The sequence below is a fragment of the Acomys minous genome, assembly GCF_964271855.1.
Source record: "Acomys minous genome assembly, chromosome: 14".
NCBI classification, from domain to species: Eukaryota; Metazoa; Chordata; class Mammalia; order Rodentia; family Muridae; genus Acomys; species Acomys minous.
In genome coordinates this window covers 4785309-4810994 of record NC_140496.1, presented here as the reverse complement: position 1 = coordinate 4810994, position 25686 = coordinate 4785309, and the positions used below count along the sequence as shown (strand labels likewise).

The 25686-nt window shown below is 49.5% G+C and overlaps 1 protein-coding gene across 2 annotated transcripts; it reads right to left on the bottom strand.

Annotated features, from left to right (window-relative positions):
* Window positions 1-561: 561 nt before the first annotated feature.
* Window positions 562-19100, bottom strand: CCSAP (centriole, cilia and spindle associated protein). Of its 2 annotated transcripts, XM_084755972.1 has the most exons (4): window positions 18463-19100; window positions 17712-18303; window positions 4397-4665; window positions 562-2179 (listed from the first exon to the last, which is right to left on the bottom strand). In XM_084755972.1, exons 2-4 carry the CDS (start codon window positions 18025-18027, stop codon window positions 2003-2005), a joined length of 762 nt encoding a protein of 253 aa, XP_084612098.1. In that variant the 5' UTR covers window positions 18028-18303; window positions 18463-19100; the 3' UTR covers window positions 562-2002. The 2 variants fall into 2 exon arrangements, with proteins under 2 accessions (XP_084612098.1, XP_084612097.1); XM_084755971.1 differs by lacking the exon at window positions 18463-19100 and having other exon boundaries at window positions 17712-18456.
* Window positions 19101-25686: the final 6586 nt, after the last annotated feature.

The following is a 25686-nucleotide window of genomic DNA, read 5'->3' as shown; positions in this document are numbered from 1 at the left end:
AATATGCCTGGATTCTCGGACACTTTCAGATGTTTCCAGCATGGAAGTTAATTTTAAATTATCCCACCGCCTTGCAGCTTGACCCATATTAGCTCCTAGGATAGGAAAAAAGTTGCTAAGATCGAGTTAGTAAAAATTTCATAGGTTTAAAAATTACCATCTTTTTAAAAGGAGGAAAATTGAACCCTAAACATTAGGGACTCAGGTGTGGGGGAGTCACAGCTCATTCGTCACGTCCGAGCATAAATATTCTCCAAAGTCCTGATCACTTGTGCTCTGAATAAAGAGAGTGCAGTCCCAGAGCAGCCTGTCCTCACCCCAGCCTGCACTCCTACACAGGGAAGCAAAGGGATGCTCATCTGTGTTCTAAGCAAGACTGAAGGTCAGGGTCCCCACCTGTCTTTCTGAGACTGTCATGGGTGGGTGGGGAACACAGGCCTTCAAGGCACAGCTTTACAAAGAGCAGTTCCCAACCTGGGCCACTGTCCCAATCACCCTGATTATGTGACATTTGGGGACTTTGCAGTTAACACAGTTATCACTAACAAGGCTGCATTTGGACACCATGTAGAAGTTACTCTTTAATTAAATATACACCTGTTTGGGGGAGGGGTGCTCTGTACACAAGGGACTATACAAAACTAGGCAAATTTTTTTTTTTTAAAAACACTCATGATTCTTCGGTATGCATTTTCAAAGCTTAATACAGTTTTCAGATGACACCATGTGTCAATTTTATATGGAATGAAATCAGTCTGCGTGTTCTAGATAGAAATCATCATACTCAAAAACCGGAAGTAAAAATATCCTGGAAATGTTCATCCGCACTCCCCAACGCTGGGTTTCACCCAACGAACTCAGATGCTGAGGGGGTGCGGGCAGAAGACCTCCCCGTCTCTCAGGAAGAGCAGCACCGTGCTCATCCTGCTGGGAGTCTCTTCTGCAGGATGGAGAAGGCACCCATTTACCCTGACAGAGGTTCCCTACTAAAGGAAGAACACTTACGTCCAGGCCATCCCTATCCCCCCACAGTTTGGCAGCAAAGATCACCAGGCTGGCCATCAAGCAGTCACAGTTTCAACCTACACTGCCCACACTGTGCCTGCCTCATGAAGCCGTCACTAAGTCCTAGAGGAAAAAACAGAAAGAAGGTTGCAGCACGCTAATGGCGTCTGCCTGTCCCACCCCCATACGCCCAACAAACTCGTCTGCTATCTCAGAAGACAGAGGTGGCGGGTCAGGCTGCACAGGCAGCTGACTGAACCACGCGTGCTCTAAAGGAAACGCTGACGTTAAAAGGATGTGACACTGACTCAAAGGAAACGTCACCGTTGCTGTAAGCATGCACTGCACGTCACTCACTGGAATGTACCAGAACTATTAAACTATATATTAAGTAAGTGCCTAAGTGAAGATTTAAGGAGAAAGGGTGACCCTTGCTCTGGCCAGAAAATTCTTAAATACCACAGTCTATGTGAAAATGAGTTGAGATGAACTATATCAAGTGTCGTCCCGCAGCTGCCAACGTTCAAGCTCGTCGGGAGCAGCACTGACTCAGGCTGACACCCTTTGCTTTCCTTGGAGCTCCCTGCAAGGCAAACTGCACAGATGTGCCGGTGAGTCCTGCGCTTTGGGACGGGATGTGGAAAGTGGTGCTGATGGAAACTGTGCTACAGGAGGGTGTGGACAGGAAGCGCCTAGAGCCAGTTAAAGGCATTCGGTGTGGGTGTCTCCAGTGATTAAAGTCTTTAAAATAAAACTCTTACAAGAACATCAAGACTCGGGGGACTTGTCTTGGTAAACAAGCCAACACATATGGCTTCCATGGTCTGTCCCACTTAAGGCAGGTGACCAGCCATCACAAAAGTAAAACCATCTCTTGAAAAATCCCTCGGAGGAGCTTTGCAGGACCAGTCAGTCTCTTCCGCCTGTGTGCGGTCTGACTGGACAGTTTTTGTTCCGCTTTCCTTGAGTAAAGACTTGGGAAGAGGCGGCCCAGCAGCTAGGCCCTCGCTGAGTAGCACCGCATGTACTCAGTCAGCCACGGGTTCTCTGCGGAGGACGGCTTCACCCTCAGGGTCTTTTCCACATCCACCGAGTGAGCCCGCTGCCTCTGGGCAGCCAGTTTCCTTTTCTCCACCTGCCTTCGGTTCTTGGCTCGAAGTGCCGATTCATGAATCTAAAGAAAGTTCAAAAATAAAGGTAGTAGCCTAAGTGGGTTAGGGCCGATTTTCAAGAATATCTCACCAAAAGTGTGGGGCTATGGCTCCATGCTGTTTAGCACACACGAAGCCCCGGGCTCTGTCCCCAGGCATAGTGGTACATACCTGGTACCCCAGCACCTGGGTGATAGAAGCAAGAGGACCATATGTTCAAAGCCATCCTTGGCTACATAGAAAGCTCAGGGCTAGCCTGGGCTCACGAGACCCCGTCTTAATGTTACTCGTCTGATTCCCTGAAGCAAGGAGTCCAGCCCTGCCAGTCTATGGCAGCAACACTTTACAGAGTAAGTCACCCTGTCGCCACATTTCATCCCGTTACAAGGATGGCAAAGCTGAGCAGCAGAAAATTACATTTTAGGGCTGGGGAGATGGCTCAGAGGTGAGAACAAGTACAGCTCTTAATTCCCAGAACCCAAGCTGGGGGCTCACACCCATCCGTAACTCTAGCTCCACGGCGATCGGATGCGTCTGAGCTTCAAGGGCAGCAGCGCTCACACGCACAGGCCCACACACACACACATAACTAAAAATAGTAAATATTTTTAAAAAAATAAACATTCAGATAGAAATGGTGAGCTGCTAACTTGCATCCAGTCTAGGACCAGCCTGGGAGAACTGCTGACTTTAGGGTTTGTTTGTTTGTTTGTTATTGGACAGGATCTTGCTATGAGGCTCTGTCTGGCCCAGAACTCACTACATAGATCAGACTGGATATAAACCTCCAGGAACCGTCCTGTCTCTGCCTCCCAAGCACTGAGATTATAGGTGTGCCCACCACACGACATACGCCACCACAGCAAGCGCTGGGAAACCGTGGGAACTCCCCCACACTAAGCAGGCAAAAGGGTCTTGTTACTTGTCTGTAGTGCTTAAAACCCTGCACTAAAAAGTGTGGAGGGCGGCCAGGTGCAGGCACACAAGCCTGTAATCCTAGCGTCTGGTAGGAGGGTCAGAAGTTCAAGGTCATCCTTGGCTACATAGTGAGTTCAGGCCAGTTTGGGATACGCGAGATCCTGTCTCAAAAGTATATATATAATAATAATAAATAAGTGTCAGGGGATTTTACGCCGTGACAGATAATACGCTGTTAAATTGTCCCAGAGACTCACTCATCAGAACCCTCTGTTCGCAAGTGCTCCCTTGCCTCACTTCACCGAGCAGCATCTGCTCTGGGAAGTTGCCTGGCATTACAGGGAAACCGAGTTTTCCGTTTTTCTTCCTGCCCGTCCCTAAGGCACCCCTGGCATTCAGCTGGTGCTAACACAGTCACTGCTTCATGGCTACCACTGAGGGTCTCCGTGTGTAAAATGTCTCAGGTCTTGACAGAATGACAAACCAAGGTTGACCCAGATGACTGGAGCTCATGGGAACAAAACACTATTGCAGGAGCTACAGAGAGATGGCTCAGTGGTTAGAGCACTGGCTGCTCTTCCAGAGGACCCAGGCTCAATTCCCAGCACCCACATGGCAGTTCACCAATGTCTGTAACTCCAGCTCCAGAGAATGTGACACCTTCACACAGTCACACATGCAGGTGACACTAATGTACATAAAATTAGAAGTAAGTAAGTAATTAAAAAAAAAAACAGCTAGGCAGTGGTGGCACAACGCCTGTAATCCCAGCACTCAGGAAGCAGAGGCAGGTGGATCTCTGTGAGTTCAAGGCCAGCCTGGTCTACATAGTGAGTCCAGGACAGGCAAGACTACCCAGAGAAATACTGTCTCGAAAAGCCAAAACAAAAAAACAAACAAAAAATCCCACACTACTGCAGATAAATAGGAAATCCGCAAGTTGAATCTCATCAGAAGGAAAAACAGAAGTCTCCAGTGGATGCTAAGTAGTCATACATGCCAAGGAAAAAGCCTTTGGTTAAGGACACCAAGTTACCAACGCAGAAGGAACTGTGGCCTCTCCAGGGGATAGCTCCAGCTCCTGTTTTACTTTCCCTGTGGCCCAGAACACAGAACTCATACGCCACAATGACATCCTGGCCTTCCCATCAGCAGACCTTAGCCCTGGCTGTAGCCCCAGTCAACCAAAGTCTACTTCATCTTCCTAGGACCAGAGCCCCCACGCCACCCAAGGCCCCCCGCCCCCCAAGGCCCAAAGCATCAGTAGCCATAAAGAAAGGCCTTTTGGCCACACGTGGCCAACTCGCCCTTCCAAGGCGCACCTCGTGGGCAGAGGCCGATGCGCAGACATTGTGCGTCTTCTGGCTGCCGGTGTCCATCTGCTTCTCTCCCCAGCCATAGAGAGCAAACGGGTGCTTGTTCTCTCTTGTTTTGCTTGTTGGTCTTTGAGGGCTTCTGGCTGCCTTCTTACTTCCTCTGGCAAACAAGGCACTAGGCTGCTGCCGCGGGACAGGGCCACCGGACGCCCTGTCAGCCTCTCCTGTCCCGGTTTGCTGGTCAGGTTTTTCTTCTGTGTCTTTTTTTGGCGGTGCTTTTGAAAAAAGGGAACGAGATAAGATAGAAATAACTTTAAACCTAAGTTTATAAATAATGACTTAATTTAATTGAAAAATAATAAAAAATGTCAAGCCAGCTACATGTTTTTCTGTGGCTCAACTCTACACATTTTACTTAAAGCAAGCTATGGAAATAATTTCATAAAATAACTAACAAACCGTTTATCTTATTTTTAAAAACGGACGACAAAGCTACCAACATTAAAGCCAAAACAATTCCAGAGCAACCTTGGCCGCCATCCTCAGGGCTCATCACAGCTATGACGCCTTGGGAGCTCCTGCCACAAGCCCCAGTGTGCATGCATCCATCTGTAAGCTTCCTCTGGGGGCTAATGAGGCTGTCCCCGCTGGGCAGCTGCTGAAAGTCACTAAGTCACTCCCTGGAATTCCACCCTTCTGTTTCCTTTATGATGCACACTGATTGTGGGGAACCTCCTTACCTGGGCCTCCAGCATAGGTGGCTGTCCAGCTGGGTCTAAGGGCCCTTTTCACAACAGGAAGAGGGCCACCACAGCCACTCACCTGAGTGTAGCCCTCTACAGCATATCGCCAGTGCGAGAAGAAGTGACCTCACAGGACGGGGCCACAGTGCTGTGTTTGGCTACGTAATGTCCCCATCAGCCATGTGCTTTGACACCTGGTCCCCAGCTAGGGGTGTGGCTTTAGGGGGTTATGGAGTCTTGATGGAGGAGATGAGTCACCACAGAATGAGTATTATGGGTTATAGCTTGATCCCAGTTTTGACCTGATATCCTGGTTCAGTTATATCCTGAAGCATCAAGAGATACAAGTGAGCAGCCCCCCTTAGCTGCCATGCACGCTGCCATGCCTCCCTCATCGGGATGGACCACACCCTCTCCAAGCACAGGCAAGAGCAACCCCTCCTGCCTTCAATTGTTTCTTACCAGGTATCTAAACCACAGTGAAGTGAAAAGTAACTGACACGTGCGGTGTGAGGCAGGGGCCTGGATGGCATCAGCAGGAGCTGGGGAAACCGAGGGAAATGGTGGGGATATGGCTGCCTAACTTGAGGAGAACATCAGGTACAAGAAAAAACACTCCAGGATGGCTCAGATTCCCTTACCTACCTTCTGGGGGTTTGACATTTGCAGGACGTGATTTTCTGCATCAACCCTTCTCGAGGCTGTTTCCTTCCCACCTACACAGCCTGGAATGAGCTCTGCATGAGTCAGCCGCAGCTCAGGAACTGCGCATCCCCTCCATCAGCTGATGCGGAGCTCGGCTCTTCCTGACAACCACGCAGACTGCTGTTACAAGGCCGGGTCCCCTCAGAGGATAGACCTGAGCCCTGCCGCCCTTGGCTGGGCATCATATTCCTCTCCAAGAGCGTGTGCACTGTGCGGGCGATCCTGACAGGGCATGCCTGACTGCAGCAAGCCTTTACCTCTGACTTGGCTTCCTTAGCTCTGCCAACCCATTCATCTTCCTGAGCAGCTTATGCATCCTGTGATGCAAGCAAGCCTGGTCTAACATCTACATACTAGGCTGCAACCCCAGTAGGGGCACTTCACAAGGTGGAGGGACACCAGGTTCTACCTGAGTCTATTCACAGCCCGAGTGTTTTTCTGCGTGTCATACGCAGACCCTTCCTAACTTCGTGTAGGGTGAGGGGAAGAGAAATAGAAGTATGGGGCAGGACCTCTGCAGATCGGGAGTGGAGACTGAGGAACTGTGGGGGGGCCTGAGTTGCGGGTCTCTCCTGCTCCTCTCCTCCAGGTCTCCCAGGGCAGCCTGCCCAGAGAGGACAATAATACCTTCTGCGAGGAGGAAGCTGATGCTGACCAGGCAGTGACCCAGGGAAGGAACAGCCACTGAAGGGAAGAGGGAATAATAAACAGTTCTAAGGACACGTGCGCATGCAGTGTCTACAGCTACGGGCTGGGAGCAGATGGCGCAGGGAAATAAAGCCTTTCTTTCTGTGCCAAGCTTGGCTTGGAGGTGGGGTGATGGTACCTTAGAAATCATGGGGGGTTATGGATTCCAAGCTTAGGAATGGCGTGGTCCTCTCTATATTTGCAGATGGGTTGGATGAGAGAACAGGGCCCAGCGCCCGCCAGGAAAAGCTGACAGAGGACCAAGGTAAACAGGCACACAGGTACCATGCTGACACTGGGGGTGGAGGGGGCGGGAGGGGGTGGGCGGGCAGGGCAGGAGGACCTGATTGGTCTCCACAGATGCTCTAAGTGGATGGCCCTCCTATCCATGGACCCAAGGTATCCCAGGCATGAAGGAAGGACCCCCAAAGGAGGGAACCACCAGGCAGGCTGACAGTACACATCCACAGGCACCTTGAGAGAGGAGACTGCCCTGGGGACCCAGTCTGAGTGCAGGGCACCGCCCAGGAGAAATGTGGAGCAGGAAGCCAAAAGGGCACACTCTGATCCCTGGGACACTTATTTAATGATCCGGCTGAGAAAGATCCAAGAGGCTCTTGGGGGGTAGAGGTGGGGACAGGAGGGGACATGAGGGTCAGGGATGCAGCGACGTGTCGGAGCAGTGGAGATAGCTCTGCTGAGCGGCTGGATCAACCCTCCTTACCACAGGGCCCAAAACAGCACAGTAAAGTACAAAAGTCACTCCCCGAAGGACCCATGCAGGACCCCAGGGTCCAAATGACTCCAACAAATGATTTTCACCCACAATTACCACAGCGTCACATAGCCCAGCACCCCCAGAAAAGATAACAATGCTGAGACAACCCGCTGGAACAACAGACTTAAGATACTTAAATGATCATCTACAGACTGTGGAAATAATGGTGCTCACGCTCTGTGCTTAAGGAAAAAAGATAATGCTTGAAAATTATTCTCAGCACCAAACAAAAGATGGACAGAGCAGAAGAAAAGAGCTAGAACGTATCACTGTAATTTCAATATTTATAAAACTCTCTGAGTCGTGCCTGCCACATGGTAATTAGATATAAGTATATGCTTCTCAGATCCTATTTGAGAGGATGATGTACTCAAAATAAGGGTATTTTCAGGCAAACAAAAACAGCATTTCCCACGAGATGAAGGGGAAGATGCTTCTCTCACCAAGCAAGAGAAAATTGAATTAAACCCAGTCTCCAGAACGGAGCTGCCCAAGACAGTAGCCTGTGGCCACCTGTGGCTATTACAAATAACTTCAAGTAAACTAAAAGTAAAGAAAATGAGATGGTTGTGCTCCTCTGTTAGGCATGTCACAGGTCAACCAGGCGGTAACACCACAGTAGATACTACAGAAAATGCACCTCCTCCCATGGAGCTGTTCTGAAGAGTCTGGTTGAAGGGGAAGAGCGGGTCAGACCCGGTGGGTAGAGATGGCGCATTCGCATCAAGCAGATGTGGAACGCAAACAAGCTTTCCACAGGCGAAGCCATTAAAGGGAATCTTCACACACTTACAGAACCGGACTTACATAAACTGAAATTACACAGAACGTATTCGCAACCATTTGGGAAATGCAGCTACATGTATTAAATTTAACTTCCAAATCTCTTTCATTTTTTAGCTCAGTGTGGTCGCTAACACTTGGAACCCCAGCACGAGGCAGGCTGAGACAAGGAGACTACTATAAATTTGAGATCAGTCTGGTCTACACATTGACTTCTAGGCAAGCTTGGTGCATGATAATCACATATAAGTGTATGCTTTTAAAATCCTATTTCAACACATGTTTACAGAGTAAAGACCAGTCTCAAAACAGCAACAATAAGACATCCCATTTTTGAAATTTAAAAACACCCCCAGGGACTGAAATGGTTCAGTGGGTAAGAGTGCTTGATGTGTAAGCCTGAGACCCTGAGTTCAAACCCCAGCACATGGAAAAGGGTCAGGTGAAACACTGTGCACTGGTGACCCCAGCGCTCAGTGTCCGGTGAAGAAAAGATCACTGCAGCTCAAAGGGCACCAGCCTAGCTCCAAGTTCAGTGGGAGAGCCTGACTCAAAGGAAGAAGGCAGACAGTGCGAAAGCAGGACACCTGACATCCTCCTCTGGTCTACACACACACACACACACACACACAGAGAGAGAGAGAGAGAGAGAGAGAGAGAGAGAGAGAGAGAGAGAGAGAGAGGTGCAGAGAGACAAAGAAACAGAGAGAAACCATATTTAAACAATCATGAGTCAAAAACAAAACATACGGTTGTAAAACACATGGTGTACTTAGCGCCAGGAACTGCATATTTTAAGAAGGTTAAAATGGTAAACTTTGGTGTTCGCTTCGGCAGCACATATACTAAAAAAAAAAAAAGGTAAACTTTGTGTTCTATTTTACAAGTTAAAGTTTCCATTGTAATCACACTTGGGAGATGGAAGCAGAGCAATGGAGTTTAAGGTCATCTCAGCTGCATACTAACTCTGAGGTCAACGTGGGTTATGAGGGAGCAGGTGCCTGTAACCCCAGGGGAGGTCGATGGAGGACCTCCAGATCAAAGTTATCCTGGGCTGAGTAGTAAGATCTTCTCGCTCTGCCTTTTTTTTTTTTTTTTTTTTTTTCCAAGACAGGGTTTCTCTGTTTAACAGATCCCTGGCTGTCCTGGATTTACTTTGTAGACCATGCTGGCCTCAGACTCACAGAGATCTACATGTCTCTGCCTCTCAAGTGCTGGGATTAAAGGTGTGTGTCACCACACCCAACAGCAGTCGTGGCCCACATCTTTAATACCAGCGCTAGGGAAGCAGACGCAGGCGGATCTCTGAGTTCGAGGCCAGGACAGCCAAGGTTCCTATCTCAGGAACACACACACGCGCGCGCGCACACACACACACACACCACAAAACCAGAGCATAGTGGTTTTAATTCCTGTTATTAGAGGCAGAGGCAGGGGATCTCTCTGAGTTCCAGGCCAGCCTGGTCTACTGAGTGAGTTCCAGGGCAGCCAAGGGCTACATAGTGAGACTGTGTCTCAAAAAAAGCCCAAAAAAAAAAAAAAAAAAAAGGGAACAAGAAAAACAGAGCTGGGTGTTGTGGCGCATTCCTTTGATCCAAGCGCTCAAGAGGCAGTGGCGGGAAGATCTTTGTTGTGCTTTCGGCCAACTATCCAGTGAGCTCCAAGCTATCCAGAGGTACACAGTAAGACCCCTAAGAAAAGAATCCACATAGATAAAAGTTCTTTGGGTACAAAAGAAAAAACCAACCTAACCTAATAGACAAAAGTTAGTTTGTTTAAAAAAACAAAACAAAACAAAAAACTAAACAGATTCACAAATTTCTGGCCAACCTGAACAAGAAAGTAATAGGCCAGGTATTGGTGTGGTGCACATCTTTTATCCTAGCACCCAGATGCAGGTGGATCTCTGTGAGCTCAAGGCTAGCCTGGTCTACAGAGTTCCTAGGCTAGCTAGGGCTACATAGGGAAACCCTAATTCTACATAAACAAGTAAATCAATGAATAGTGAGTGAATGAATGGGGGGGAGGGGAGAGAGGAGGGAGAGAGAGAGGGGGAGGGAGGGAGAGAGAGGGAGGGAGAGAGAGGGAGAAAGAGCAGAGGCTGGAGAAATGGCAGCTAGTGCAGGGAACTTAGGTAGCTCAGGGCTGTTCATAATTCCAGCTTCATGAAATCTATGTCCTTCAAAGGCATCTGCATGCACATGTGCATATTCACACACATGTACACACATGTACATATGCACCTAAGCAAAAAATAAGGCAGGAGGTTCTGTTTAAATGAACACTGCGAACATGCGCTTAGACCTCTTCCTTTCCAAAGTCCCACTTAGTAAAGGCCAAAAGACACGACGACAAAGGACAGGGGAAGCAACGGGATCACACAGAAGGTTCACGAAAACATCGAGAGAAGCAGATACGAGAGTGACACAGACTTAGATCAGAGGAGGCCCACTGCCTGCAGGGAGGCCCAAGGCAATCGCTGTGGGCCCAGAAAGGGTCCACACGGCACAGAGTTCTCACAGGACCAGGGCAGTGGGCTTTCTTTCCAAAGGCCCAGCACCAGCCAGCCCTGACCCCACATCCTTCTGAAAAGCAATGCACACATCTCCACTGATAACTAGATTAGGGCATTCCCAACTCCAGCCTTGAAGAGACTTCCATAACTTGTAAGGAAGGCAGGTTAAGAGGGAAAGGTTCTGTCTGATCCACAGAGAAACTGGAAAGGCAAGGCTCTCCATCAAGCTGTTTTATTGTGTGCTGTCCTAGAGACCATCTTCACTGTGAGAGGAGGGCCCAGCATAGGAGAAAGCCTTGCAAGTGTTGATCGAGCAACAGCTCGGCTGACCTCTCAGCAGAGGCCAAGGATAATACTTATCAGACAAGGTGTGTCTGCCTTGGAAAGGGGCCCGTGTCTAGCCCAACACAGGCTACAATGCTTCAGGAGTAGTTAGGTTTGGACTGAGTTTTGTTTTGCAGCAATGGATAATTCTCTCATTTCTGTCTCTCTGTCTCTGTCTCTCTCTGTGTCTGTCTGTCTGTCTGTCTGTCTGTCTGTCTGTCTGTCTCTCTCTCTCTCTCTCTCTCTCCCCCTCTCTCTCTCTTATTGTCCAGGAACTCACATGTAGACCAGGCTGGCTTCGAACTCACAAAGATCCACCTGCCTCCCGAGTGCTGGGATTGAAGCCGTGCAACACCACCCACCACCCAGCCTCTTTCTTTCAAAGTCTACTCAAAGTACCCAGTCCTCTCCTCTCTGAATGCCAGAACACTGGCAAGATGGAGAAGCGGAGGGGTCCCAAGTCTGGGACCCCAGCACAGCAGAAGCCAGGGTGATACCTTCCTACCAGGACGGGAGGCCTCAGCACGCAGACAGCCCTCCCCTACAGCTTCCCTCCTGGCCTCTAAGTGGCAGACTGGCCGGTTCCCCTGGGGCAAGATTGGAGACACCATCTGGGACGGGCACACAGGAGACTCCCAGAGGGTAAGCTTTAAATGCCGCAGAGAAACACCTGTGGCTTTCTCTGACCCAGCCAATAAACTACCCCAAGGCCTCTCATCAGGGCCCCTGAAAGCACTTTCAGGCCTTGTCCTTAAATATAAGCACATAGGTCCTCCCCCATGACGTGGTGTGTGTGTGTGTGTGTGTGTGTGTGTGTGTGTGTGTGTGTGTGTGTGTGTGTCTGGGCACATGTATGCCTGTAGAGGTTAGAGCACAACTTGCAGGCATTGGCTCCTTCCACCAAGTGGGACCCAGGGGGCAAAGTCAGGTTATCAGACTTGGCGGCAACCGCCTTTACCCACTGAGCCGTCTCCCCGGCCCACGGGTACATATTTTAACAAAAAAGACAGAGATGGGCGCAGTATCTCACGCCTGTAAGCACGTAAGCAGGTTAAAGTGCAAGGATGGAGAGGCTCCACTCCCAGAAGCCACATGGTGGCCCGCAGCTGTCTACAACTCCAGTCCCAGGAGACCTGGTCACCTCTTCTGGTCTCTCTGGAGACCATATCCATGCAGGCAAAACACTCATATACAAAAAATAAATATCAATTTTTTTGTCTAACGACGGGGTCTTTACTATGCAGCTCTGTCTATCCTGGAACTCACCATGTACACCAGGCTGACATGGAACTCACAGAGGTCCACCTGCCTTTGCCTCCTGAGTGCTGGGATTAAAAGCTTGGACCGCTACTCCCAGCAATAAAATAAAATTCCTAATTTAAAAAAGTATTTATTTATGTATTATTACGCATACAGTGCTCTGCCTGCATGCACACCTGCAGACCAGAAGAGGGCATCAGATCATATTACAGATGGTTGTGAGCCACCATGTGGTTGCTGGGTATTGAACTCAGGACCTCTGGAAGAACAGACAGTGCTCTTAACCTCTGGGCCATCTCTCCAGGCCCAAAATTCTTAATTTTCAAATGTTAATAGTTTGGTTCAAGCCAGGCATGGTGGCACATGCCTGTAATCCCAGCACTCGGTAGGCAGAGGCAGGCGGATCACTGTGAGTTCAAGGCCAGCATGCTCTACAAAATGAGTCCAGGACAGCCAAGGCTACACAAAGAAACCCTGTCTCAAAACCCAAAACAAAAACAAAACAAAACAAAACAAAAATTGGTTCAAAAGGCTTATCAGTCAACAAAGAAAGAAAATAATCTGGGCATGATACATCAGGTCTATAACGCTAGTGCTCAGAAACCTGAGGCAGGAAAATTTCTATAGTGTGACATGAGTCTGGGCCATAATGTAAATCCTGTGTCAAAGAAGCAGGGAAAGGGAATTCAATAAGAGAAAGGGAGCAAAGAAAAAGATGATAGTGACAGGGGAAATGGTTTTAAATGGTATTAGGAAATCTTCAACAGCATGAAGCGTTCATACTCAGAAAGTGCAATACAGGGAATGACCAAAGACAGAGAGGCATAGCACTGGATTTGAGAACACCTAGAAACAAAAGAATTTTCTGGAAGGCTCTGCCTCCCACCAGAAAATGCTGAGCGACGAGAGGCAGGAAGAGGGAGGAGCAGGCATGAGTAGGCGATGGGCAGAGTACACGTTGTATAAAACAAGGCACAGGTAAACCTTACCAAATGTACAATGTAGTTGACAAGAGTGACTGTAGAACAAGCAACAGGCTGGCAGCCTGGCATTTTAACATCTGGACGCCAGTGGTGACACACAGCAGCCCTGTGTTAGATCCCCAGTGTCACAAAAACAAGTCTGGAGGTAGTGAGTTCGAGGCCAGCCTGGTCAACAAAGCCAGTCCAGCACAGCCAAGCTACACAGAGAAACCCTGTCTGGAAAAACAAGTCTGGAGGCGGTCTTCAGCGTTTTTCAAAGCAGGATGGCTAGAAAGGGGCCGAGTTCCTAATCACCAAGCACTCCCACCTCCAACACGGCAGGTGGGACTTACAGAACTCTGCCCCGCCATCTCTCAAGTAAGAGAGAGCAGCCTACAGACCTCACGCGGTTGAAAAAAAGCTTCCAGGGAGCGATACAGAATTAGAAACAAAAAGAAACAAAAACAAAGAAGGGGAGGAGATATACTCTGTTCAATACGCAAAGAGAAACAAAACCCTCTTATAATGTCTTTTACAAGAAAAGATACAGTGTACGACGCTAGAGCCTAATACTTTCTGTAGGCATGGATCTTGCCCTCCTGGGGTTCCCCCACGTGGAGGATTCAGAGTTTAAGCCAGCCTGGGTTCATAGGAAAACTATCTGCAAAACAGGGGGGTAAATTACACAAACAATAAACTGGATACTTTTTTCCCCTTAGAAACAAGGTCTTCTTTTGTGCCCAGGCACACCTGGAACTCTCTTGTGAGTCTCCAGCTCAACCTAAGTGTGCTGGGTTACAAGCATGCACCACCATGTCTGCTTGCTCTGGAGACTGAACCCAGGGCTTCATGTACGCAAACAATCACTCTGTTATCAACTGACCTTCCAAGGGTTTGAGAGGACACACGTGCTTAACTCGATTTCAGCATTACACACTATACACAACTGCAGAAACATCACAAGGTGAACTATAAAATATGTATGATTTTTATTTAATTTCAACAACAACAACAACAACAACAACAAAAAAGAATAGACCAGAGGCTCAGTTGCACAGTGCTTTCCTGGTAATATACAAAGTCTTGAGTTCCAATCCTCCCACCATAAAACTAACTCACACCCCTCTCCCCGAAAAAAGGAGAAACGGATAAAATAAGTCAAGATGCCCCAGAATTAAAGAGCATTTGGGAACTAGAGAGAGAGGAGTCCAATGGTTAAGGTTTTATTCTCAGCATCCACGTGGAGGCTCACAACCTCCAGTTCCAGGGGATAACACCATCTTCTGGCCTCCAGGGGTACTGCATGCACACGGTGCACAGATATAAAAGGAAAAACCCACACACATAAAAAACAAAGGAAAAAAATTAAGAGGGTTTGGTTTGGGGATTTGCAGGTGACCTATATCAATTCCTGAGAGTCAGGACAAACAAAGGAGTCTAACAGCCCCTGGAGGCACTTACAGGTATGGGTCAAGAATGTCTCCAGATGGTTTGGGTTTTGTTTTTGTTTTTGTTTTTCTTGAGACAGGGTTTCTCTGTGTAGCCTTGGCTGTCCTGAACTCACTTTGTTGTTTTTTTTTTTTTGGTTTTTCGATACAGGGTTTCTCTGTGTAGCCTTGGCTGGCCTGAACCCGCTTTGTAGGCCAGGCTGGCCTCGAACTCACAGCAATCCACCTGCCTCTGCCTCCCGAGTGCTGGGATTAAAGGCGTGCGCCACCACGCCCGGCTTCTGAACTCACTTTGTAAACCAGGCTGGCCTTGAATTCACAGAGATTCACCTGCCTCTGCTTCCCGAGTGCTGGGATTACAGGCATGAGCCACCACACTTGTCGTCTCCAGATGTTTTAGAAACAATGAGCAATCATCACAAACTCAAAAATTATGAGGTTTTTTTTTTCCCCTCAGAAATTCAACTTTCTACCTGTCCTTTCTTAAGCTGGTAGATGACCTCTACCAATAAGGGGGTAAGTCAAAACATGACGGTGACTCCCACCTGTGAGGGGAAGCTGGAAGTGCCTCCTGACGCAATGCCAAGGACCCTCTGTAGATGACAAGTGGCAGGCCAGGCCTGCCACAAAGGCTGCAGGCAGGCCAGATAGAAGTAGGTCAGTAGCCCCAAGGGATGAGTTAAGGCGAGTGTGATGGCGAACTGGCAACATTGTGTGAGGGAGGAAAAGGGCCCAGAGAAGCGAAGTAGGTCAAACTTTGAGCCCCTGTCCATTTCTGTGGGCCCAGTATCACAGAGACTACAGTGGCTAAAAAGAATGTGTGTGGTGGGCCGGGCGCAGTGGCACATGCCTTTAATCCCAGCACTGGGGAGGCAGAGGCAGGCAGATCGCTGTGAGTTCGAGGCCAGCCTGGTCTACAAAGCGAGCCCAGGACAGCCAAGGCTACACAGAGAAACCCTGTCTGGGGAAAAGCAAACAAACAAAAAACAAAAAGAAAGTGTGGAAACAAGCATGTGTGCAACAGGAGAGTCGAAATAAAGTGATGAGCCAAGGTAAAAACTGGGGGTGGGAGGTTACCAATCAGTGTCAATAAAGGTAGTAAATACTCGCCAGGAGTGATGGTGCGCACCTGTAGACTGAGCTACTCAGGAAACTGGGGCAGAAGAATGGCTTAAACCCAGGAGTTTGAGGCCAATCTGGGCATCATAGTAAGACGTGGTCCCAAAATAAGAATACAAATAAAAAAAGTGGCTGGGCTTGGCAGCACAGGCCTATAATACCAGAAACCAGATACCCTTTCAGGAGATTGATACAGAACGGTCATCCATCTGAGGCCAGCCTGAGCTACAGAAGTTTGAGGCCAGTGTGGCTTAGTGAAACCCTGTCTCACAACAAAAGATACAAAGGGAGCTGGGAGTGCAGTTCTGTGGTAGGGCATTTGCCTAGGACACCCAAGGTCCTGAATTCAGTCATCAGTCAGTACCACAAAAAGACACATGAGGGGAAAAATAGAGGAGCTGGAAGCGGGGTCACCTGACAAGTAGGCACCTGCTTGTAATTAAGTTTTTGTAATAGGTTTCCTGAAGCTACAAGATTCTTTATGTAAAAATCCTTGCAGCTGGGCGGGGATAGCGCACACCTTTAATCCCAGCACTCAGCAGGCAGAGGCAAGTGGATCTGAGTTCAGGGCCAGCCTGGTCTACAGAGAGAAACTGTGTGTGGAGTGGGGGTGGGGGAAGGGGTGGGGGAGGGGGTAGGGGAGGGATGGGGGTTGACTTGCAGTAAAAGCAAGGGAAATGCATTTCAGAGCGATGCAAACCGGTGGCTCACCTACTATATAAAGAGCCACCAGGAACACTTTTTATATTGACGCTGGCGCACAGGAGCCATGCAAAAAAAGCTGGTGACGGATGAGAAGCCGGAAAGCAGGGCACATCTACTTTCCCTAATGCCTACACACCAAAAAAATTTAGCAGGGATTTTGCAAATCTTTGGGGGAGGGCTCAGTATCTCCATGGAAACCCAAGTAATCACGAACTCGGGGCTCCAAGCACACTAAAGGGTTGTCAACAGCTTTCATATAGCACAGAGAGAGAGCAGGTAACCTAGTCAAACCACGGAGGGGAAAAGGAGAGCCCTCTTCGCAATAAAGTAAACCTCCTCGTTAGCAAGGGCTGTTTGCACCGTAATAACTGGCAGGCAGGCTCCTAGCCCCCCAGCTACCTTCTGCCACTCTAATTTCTAACCATATCACTGAAGCCACGGTAAACGTCACAAACGACCCGATGACGAAGAGGCAGCCCAGCCACGCAGGAACTGAGGACAGCCAAACAGTAACCAAGAGCAAAGCAACCAACTGGATCCTTTCAGAGTCTGACCACGGATCCCGAGCTCCCAAGTCTTTTGTTTACAAAACTGAGATTAAAAACAAAGGCCCCATCGTATGACTATTTGAAGGTCAGTTGAGAAAATACATATTCCTAGACCAATGGCTGAGTAATTTTTATCACTAGACTCTCATAGGCTCTCGAGGAGGTGGCTGTCCACCACAGTGATCTCCAGTTGTGCTGAAGCGCGGCCCGAGCCCAGGCAGGCACCCTCCAGGCCTTTCTGAGGACAGCCCCACTCCACAACAGCGGGAAAAGCGGCTCACAGCCTAACCAGTGTATACAAAGAGGGTTCGTCCACAGATAGATGCACATCATTCTTCAGAGACAGATCGACTAAGCCAAGGAGTTCACATAGACAGCTATGACCTCATTATGACAGCTCAGGTGTTCCTAACTTCGTGGGTCATCTTTTGAATGAGAGGGATGCGCGGAAACAGACCCCCTCCTCCCCAAATCTGGTGGATCGAGGACTCACTGAGCCGGGCACTGCCTGAGACCAAGGAGGGGGAGACGGTGGCACTTGGAGGTCATAAAGAGCTCCGTTAAGAGTCACCAAATTAGGGAAATCCGGGGTGGGAAGACGGAGACGCGGCCCGCACCTCCCCCGCTTAGTTCAGCAAGCGGATTCTATCAACCTCAACCAAACCAAACCAAAACAGGAAGCGCCTGCCCAGAGAAGCTAGAACCGCGCAGCTCGGTAGTCCCAGCGACCCGCCGTGCCCGTACCTGGTTGCACCGCGTTCTGCTCCTCCGCGTCCCGCAGCTCCGCGCCGCGCTCCCCCACCCGCTGCTCCTCCTCCCGCGCAGAGGGTGCCGAGGGCTCCCCTAACGCGCCCTTGGGCGCCGGACTGGGTGAGGCCGAGCTGTCCGAGGGGCTGTCCGGACCCCAGGCGTCCCAGAGCCAGGGCGCGTGCGCCTGCTCCAGCAGCCGGCGGCCCAAGCGGTAGCGCAGCAGCTCCCGGTAGCACGGCGCGTATTCGTCCCAGCGCGGCTCCCGGTAGCGCTTCATGTACTCGCTCTTCACCCCGCTGCCTGGGGACATGATGCCGCGCGCCGCCGACTGCCTGCTCCGCGCTGCCGCCTATGGGCCCGACCCGACTCGGAGGCCAGGCCCGCCGCGCGGTTCAAACCCGGAGCCCCGCCCGGACCGGAGGGCGGAGGCTGGGGCAAGGAGGGGCGGAGTGGGGGCGGGTCTGTGACGGGTTGTTTCTGGGAGAGGGGCGGAGTCCTGGCGGGGGCGGAGTCCCGGGCCGGGAGGGCCCAGTGGTTCAGGTAGTAGCGGGGGCGAGGTTCCAGGAGGGATTCCAGGCGACCAGACCTAGCCAGGTGGAAAGGCACTCGTGGGTGGTCACCTGGGGTCGGCCCCACCCTGTAGAGGTGGAGACTCCCGGACTCAGGGTGCCGCCGAAACGTGGGATCTAGCTCCCCAGGCACCCTTCTGGACAAGGAGTGGGGACTCCAGGAGCAGCCGCCTTACCTCCTGCGCGTTCGATCCTGCGCGCTCGAGAGGTCAGCAGAGATAGTGGCGCAGCAGCTACAGCGTGACCAGCGTTTTCCCCCAAGCGCGTCCTCCACCAAGATGTCGCCGATGGAGCGGCGGCCCCGCGGTCCTACCGCAGCCCAGCCGGAGGCGAAGGCGCCGCCCCAGCCTGAAGCCTCCACCTCCCCGCGCGCCAGCCGGGCCCCCGCCCGCGCCTGGGGCGCTTCTGTAAACCCCTAGCTCGTTCGCCCACAGTCTACTGCGCGGGAACGGACTTCACTTACAGGTGCAACCTGCGCCAGTGAGCAGCCAGCACCTGGGCCAGGCCTAAATCAGGTGTCCCGCTTCCTTCCTGTCTTGTCGCAACGCCCGGGTACTCAGGCCTTAAAGACTTTTCCTCTTATTTTAATAATTCCCGCCCCCTCCTCTTTTTGAAACAAATCTCCTGTAGCCAAGACTGGCCTAGACCTGCTTCAGCCTTTCAAGCGCTAGAATTGACGGATGTGCGCTCTCTAACCTGCGCTTGCCCTTTCCTACCTACAGGCCAACTTTTGTAAAAAACAAAACAAAACAAAAAAACTAATTAAAACCCCAGGTCTGGGGGGGGAATAAAAAATAAAACCCCAGGTCTGAGCCCGTTGCCACCTGTATTCCCAGCATACCGAGAGGCAGAGGCAGGTGGATCTCTATGAGTTCGAGGTAAGTCTGGTGTGCAAAGTGAGTCCAGGACAGCCAAAGCTACACAGAGAAACCTTGTCTCCATCTGTCGGAATGTACCTTGTTACAGGGTCGTTACTGTTGCAATCAGGAAGATTTTAAAAGGGCACTCGGAAAAGATAACATTGTGGGGGTTTTTTTGTTTGTTTGTTTGTTTGTTTGTTTTCTTTTCTTTCTTTTTTTTTTTTCAAATACAACCCCAAGCTAGGACGTGTTATTTCCAGGTTATTCTGATTCCGCAGTTGAGGTGAACTATTCCCAGGTGTCTAGGCCTGCCTGGACCCCTTCTTAGCTGTAAGACCTGAACGTAAGCCCCTAAGGCTGCAGGATGGTTTAAGGGCTAGGAATCTGAACTGATTGTCAGGGTTGTGACACTGTCCAGAGCCATTTTGTGGGAGGGGACTGGAGTGAAGGAATCCGCTGCTGTGATTCCCACAGAGGCCAGACTCCTCCCCCTGCCCCCAGCAAGCCTCAGGAACCGCCTTACTGTGCTCCCTTTTATCGAAGCTGGCTGGTGTTAGTAACCAAAAGACGCTTATAAATATTTAATCACTAGGCATGGAGGTACCCCTGTAATCCTAGCACTTGAGACGCTGCATAACACCTTGTCTCAAGAGCTAGGTAAATAAATTTTGAATAGTGTGGAAGAAATGGTGATGTGCCATGCCCTGAGAAATAAGGGCTCAGCTTAGAGTGTCTCAGCTTTTGCTTCCTGGTTGCAAAATTTAGGGGCTTGGGTTACAGGTGGTGCCTGCCTAGAGCCCCGCTAGCTCTCTAGGTCTGGGAGGAAGGAGAAGCAGGAAGAGTGCGCTCCGAACCAGCCTGTATTACAAATGGAGGCCCTGTCAGAAGAAGAGAAGAAAGAAGGGGTGAGGGAGGTGGGGGTGAGAGGGAGAAAGAGAAAACAGAGACAGAGGTGCAGTGTCATGGTAGAGCACTTGCCTAGTGTGTGCAAGGCATTGAATTCCATCACTGACAGAAAGCAAAATGATGTGATGACAAGGTGTTTTAAAGCAACCAATGTGACTTCTTTTGACAGCGACTAAAGATGAGGTAGGCAATCCTGGAAGCTTAACAGTCTATGGAGGGGGCTAGGCTGGTCCAGAGAAATTTGGCTGCATTGGTTACGTGTTGTGGGGAAGACTGGCCTCTTAAAAGCCAGACACATGTTCTCCCACATTCTAATGTCAAATAAGTCCCCGTGTGAAGATTCAAGGGAGAAAAAGTCCCAACCAGCCTCTGTATCAGACCATCACCCAAAAAGGACCACAGCCTACTGGCAGAACCAGTGACTCGGGGTTACGATATGTGACAAATATACACGCACTCACAAGAGGACCCCAAGGGGGCTGGAGAGATGGCTCAGAGGTTAAGAGCACTGACTGATCTTCCAGAGGTCCTGAGTTCAGTTCCCAGCAACCACATGGTGGCTCACAACCATCTATAATGTGATCTGATGCCCTCTTCTGGCCTGCAGGTGTAATGCAGACAGAGTATTGCACACATAATACATGATCTTTTTAAAAATGGGGGCGGTGTAGAAGGCTTAGTACCAAATTTTACATAAATAAAAATAAGAATAATCACTCCTAATCTTACTATTTTCCATCCTTAAGATGTATTGCTCTTGGACTGGAGAGATGGTTCAGTGGTTAAGATCACTGCCTGCTCTTCCAGAGGTTCTGAGTTCAATTCCCAGCAACCACATGGTGACTCACAACCGTCTGTAATGTGATCTGATGCCCTCTTCTGCAGATAAAGTACTCATATAAATATTTTTTTAAAAATGTGCCTGTCTCAGTGCTGTGATCAAAGGCAGGTATTTAAAAAAAAAAAAAGATGTACTGCTCTTGGCACGTAGGAGGCAGAGACCCATGAACTTGAACCTGGCCTGGTATATCTAGTAAGACCCTATCAGAATATTAACAAAGAAGTATGCATTTTGTTGTTTGGGGGGAATGCTTTGATTTTTTTTTTAAACGGCTCCTGGTCTGGCTTGGAACTCACTGTGTAGAAAAGGCTGGCCTCAAATTGATGGGCAATCCTCCTGTCCCCTAAGTTCTAGGATTATAGCTGTGCACACCATACCTGGCTTGTGTGTTGCTAGGAATTGACTCTATGGCCTCACATATGCTAGGCAAGTTTGCAGGACGTTTGATCACACTGAACCGTGAGATTGTGTTATTTACTGGAAAAACCTGTTTCTGTTTCTAGTTGTGGTGTGGCTCAGCCCTAACACACACCTTTAATCCCAGAGCTTTCTGTTTAGTGTTGTAAACAGGATTAAATAAAGTTAGCCCTAGATCAGGAGGTGGCAACCGCACACATACACACACACACACACACACACATACACACACACACTCCTCTGAGAAAACCCAGAAGGAAGAAATCCTTTTTGCCCACAAGTTCAGAAGTTTCAGTCCACGCACGCTTGGCTTCCGTTGTTTCTGGGTGTGCGACAAGGCCAACCATCATTGTGGAGAGTGCGTGGTAGAACAAAGCTGTTTACCTCATGGTAAGCCACTATCAGAGGAAGCAAGAAAGAACAGAACATCCTTTGTAAGGTCACACCTCCAGTGGACAGCCTCCTCCCACCACATCCCAGCTCCCTGAGTGCCCATCACCTCCCAATAATTCATCAAGCTATGTATGAGTCCATCTGAGGAGAAACCCAGAGTGTGTGGGGTCCAGTCACCTGCCAGAATTCCACCTCTAAACACTATAACATGATAGCCCAAACCTTCAGCACATGAGTCTCTGGGGGACCACCTCTCCAAATAGATGCTTTCTGGTTCATCTGGTTCAAAGAGAGCTCTGTTTCCCTGTCAGGGAATGGACTTCCTTCACACTCTTGCAGGGCGATCCTATCTATAAGACGATGTCCCCCATCCCTCCATCATCACCTTGGCTGGGGCTGATGAGCTAAGTTGGGACATAGTCCACAGCATCCCTTCTTGGTCCTGCAGATCCAAAGGAAGGGCTTGTAACCAGGCTCAGCCCAACTGAGCTATTGCACTCTCCGTCTCCCAGTCCCCCGGTACCTGAGGTCCAGAAAGGAGGGGTGGCAGAGCTCTCAGATTGGCCCAGTCAGCTGAATGAGAGAAAAGATCCTTAAAAACAAGTCCTTGGGGCTGCAGAGTTAGCTCAGCAGTTAAGAACACCTGTTGCTCTTGCAGAGGCCCCCCTGGTCGCTAGATACCCAGCACCCAGCACCCCACAGCTATCTGTAACTCCAGTCCCAGGAGTTCCAAGAACTACTCCTCCCCAAAACCAGGCATGCATGCGATGCACATACATACATGAAGACAGAACGCTCACACACATAGTAAAATAAATGAATCTAAAAAGATAAGAATGTTTTGAAGTCCTCAATGACAACTCAGTGATGACTTACTGGCAGCAGTGGCTGTTGCCCTGGGCCCTCTGGGTGTCCGTACCCTTATTTCTCCAGGAAAAATTCAACAATGTGCTTTGACACTGAAGCATGTAGGAAGTCAGACTAGAAACCTTCCCCATGCAGCAGGTGACCTGGGTCCCTGGAGATGCAGAAGCCACAGACCAGAGGACAGTACCTGCATGTTGTCACTACACTGAAGTGCAGCCCCCACCAACACCACCACCACCAACACCAACACCAACACCACCACCCCATCACCAACAGCAGCAGCAGCAGCAGTGGGGGCCTCTAAGGCTCAAAGGGAAAACTGGCAGCAACCTTCACTCCCTGAGGAGAGGCACAGATGCTCTGTGTGGAACCGGCCAGCCACAGGCCCTGATTAGGTTCTGGCCCAGCTTCTGACCTGAGAAGCCTCCATGGGAACTGACACACCCAGGGACCCTAAGTCTCCGCCTTTCCACGCCCTCCAATCTTTCCCTGTTATCATCAGCCACGACCTCCTCTTCCACCTTCTCTTCCTCTCTTCTCTGCTTCCTCCCTTCCCTCACCCGCCCCCCCCCTCTTTTTCCCTCTCCCTGTGCGTCTCTATCTCTTGTCTGCTTCCGTCTCTCCCTAGCCTTGAATCATGATGCCTCTGCCTCCCTCCAACCCTTTCCCTGATATCCCCACTCTTGGAACCATGTAACAAAGAAACAAAAATTCCCCTAATTACTCTGACTGCTAGATAATAAGCTGTCAAATGAAAAAGAACAGTGTGATTACCATGGCAATTTATCAGAACACAGAATTCTATGTGCGGCCTCATTTGGCTACATTGGTAACACCTGCTTTGAGAATGTGCCCAGATCAAACTTTACTGCCTTCCTCTGTAGTGTAGACTACTGCTGTTGCTGTTGCTGTTGCTGCTGCTACTGATGAAAATGCTGCAGCTGTTGCTGCTGCTCCTCCTCCTGCTGCTGCTTGTGATGACAATGGATGATGCTGGTACCCACACTGATGATGCTGATGTTGAATCAACTGATAACACTGGTGTTGCTGCTGCTGCTGCTGCTGATACTAGTGCTGATGGTCCTGGTACCCATATTGGTGCTACTGCTGCTGATGTTTAGCTTGGGGCTCCTATATCTTGCATTTCTTTTCTTTTCTTTTCTTTTTTCTTTCTTTCTTTTTCTTTTTCTTTTTCCTTGTGGCCAGGTGTGGTGGCCCACTCCCTGTAATCTCAGTACTCAGGGAGGCAGAGGCAGAGGCAGATGGATCTCTGTGAGTTGAAGACCAGCCTGGTCTATAAAGCAAGTTTCAGGATACCCAAGGCTATCTCTCTCTCGCTCTCGCTCTCGCTCTCTCGCTCTCTCTCAAAAAAACAAAAACAGAAAAATAAGTCAGGCAGTGGTGGCGCACACCTTTAATGCCAGCACTTGGGAGGCAGAGGCAGGCAGATCTCTGTGAGTTCAAGGTCAGCCTGGTCTACAGAGTGAGTGCTAGGACAGCCAAGGCTACACAGACAAACTTTGTCTCGAAAAACAAAAACACAAAAAAACAAAACAAAACAAAAAGTCAAAGCAAAAAGACCATGAAAATGTCACTCCTGGGCATGGGGCCCACCCTGGAGCATGACTGGCCTACCCTATGACCCTGGAGTGTGATTGGCGACGACATGCCATTGGGGAAAGCTGATGGCTTCCTTGTGTGCCTGAGGGAGTTACTCCACTCCCCTGTCACGGTGCAGCTCTGAGTTTTCATCTTCCCATGAGGCGTCATGCTTTCTGCTGCCCACAGCTCAGTATTTCTACATTCCAACTCCTCTGCCCCCAGAAAGTTGGGCCTCCAGATCTTCTGGGAGCAAGAGAATAATTTGCAGGGGTTGCTAGTGAACAGTCATGGCTCTGCTGCTAGGGGTTTTTCCAAATTTTAAGCGTCCCTTGAACCTTAGTGAATCCACTGGAAAGCTGGTGCTTTGGGGAAAATATTCCAGCAGAATTGTGTTTGGTTTGGAGCCCAAAGTCCCCAAAAATAGTCCATCTGCAACCATCACTCCTGGCCCATGACTGCTTTGTGAAGACCTCGGGAGACATTTCTCCTCATCCTTGATTAGTAAACTGACTTCCTTTCTACCTCTCAGGGAAAGCAAATGCCTTTCCATCTATCTGTCTGTCTGTCTGCTTTGATTAATGGGATACGCAAGATCTATGCCCCTTTCCTTTCTACCCCAAGAAACAATCACAACTGTTATTGTTTCTCCTGTGTGTGTGTGTGTGTGTGTGTGTGTGTGTGTGTGTGTGTGTCTTGACTGTCCTGGACTCACTTTGTAGACCAGGCTGGCCTCGAACTCACAGCAATCTGCCTGCCTCTGCCTCCCAAGTGCTGGGATTAAAGACATGCACCACCATGCTGGGCTCATCTTTTTAATTAATTAGTTTAGTATTATTTTATATGTCTGGGTGTTTTGCCTGTATGTATGGCTGTGTGCCACATGTGTGTCTGACGCCCCTGCAGGCCAGAAGAGGCATCCAGTCACCTGGAACTGGATATAGACATTTGCGATCCACCTGCCTCCTCCCCCAGAGTGCTGGGATTAAAGGCGTGCGCCACCACACCCAGCAAACTATTAATTTATTAATGTAATCTAATAGCTCAAAGATTAATTTAACTCATGAGTGCAAGGACCAGCATGTGGAAAGAGAAGTGCTTGTAGATTCCTGGGAAATTTTTATAATGATTAAATATTCAGGTGAAAAGCCATGAATGGGGGGCTGGAGAGATGGCTCAGAGGTTAAGAGCACTGACTGCTCTTCCAAAGGTCCTGAGTTCAATTCCCAACAACCACATGGTGGCTCACAGCCATCTATAATGAGATCTGGTGCCCTCTTCTGGCATGCAGGAGTTCTATGCAGGTAGAACACTGTATATGTAATAAATAAACACAATAAAAAGAATTTTTTAAAAAGAAAAGAAAAGAAAAGCCGCGAAGAGGGCTGGAGAGTGGTTAAGAGCTTTTGGCTGCTCTTTAAGAGGTCCTGAGCTCAAGTTCCAGCACCTACATGGCAGTCCACCACCCAATGCGCTCTTGTAGTTTGCAGGCATACGTGCAGACAAAGCACTTGTAT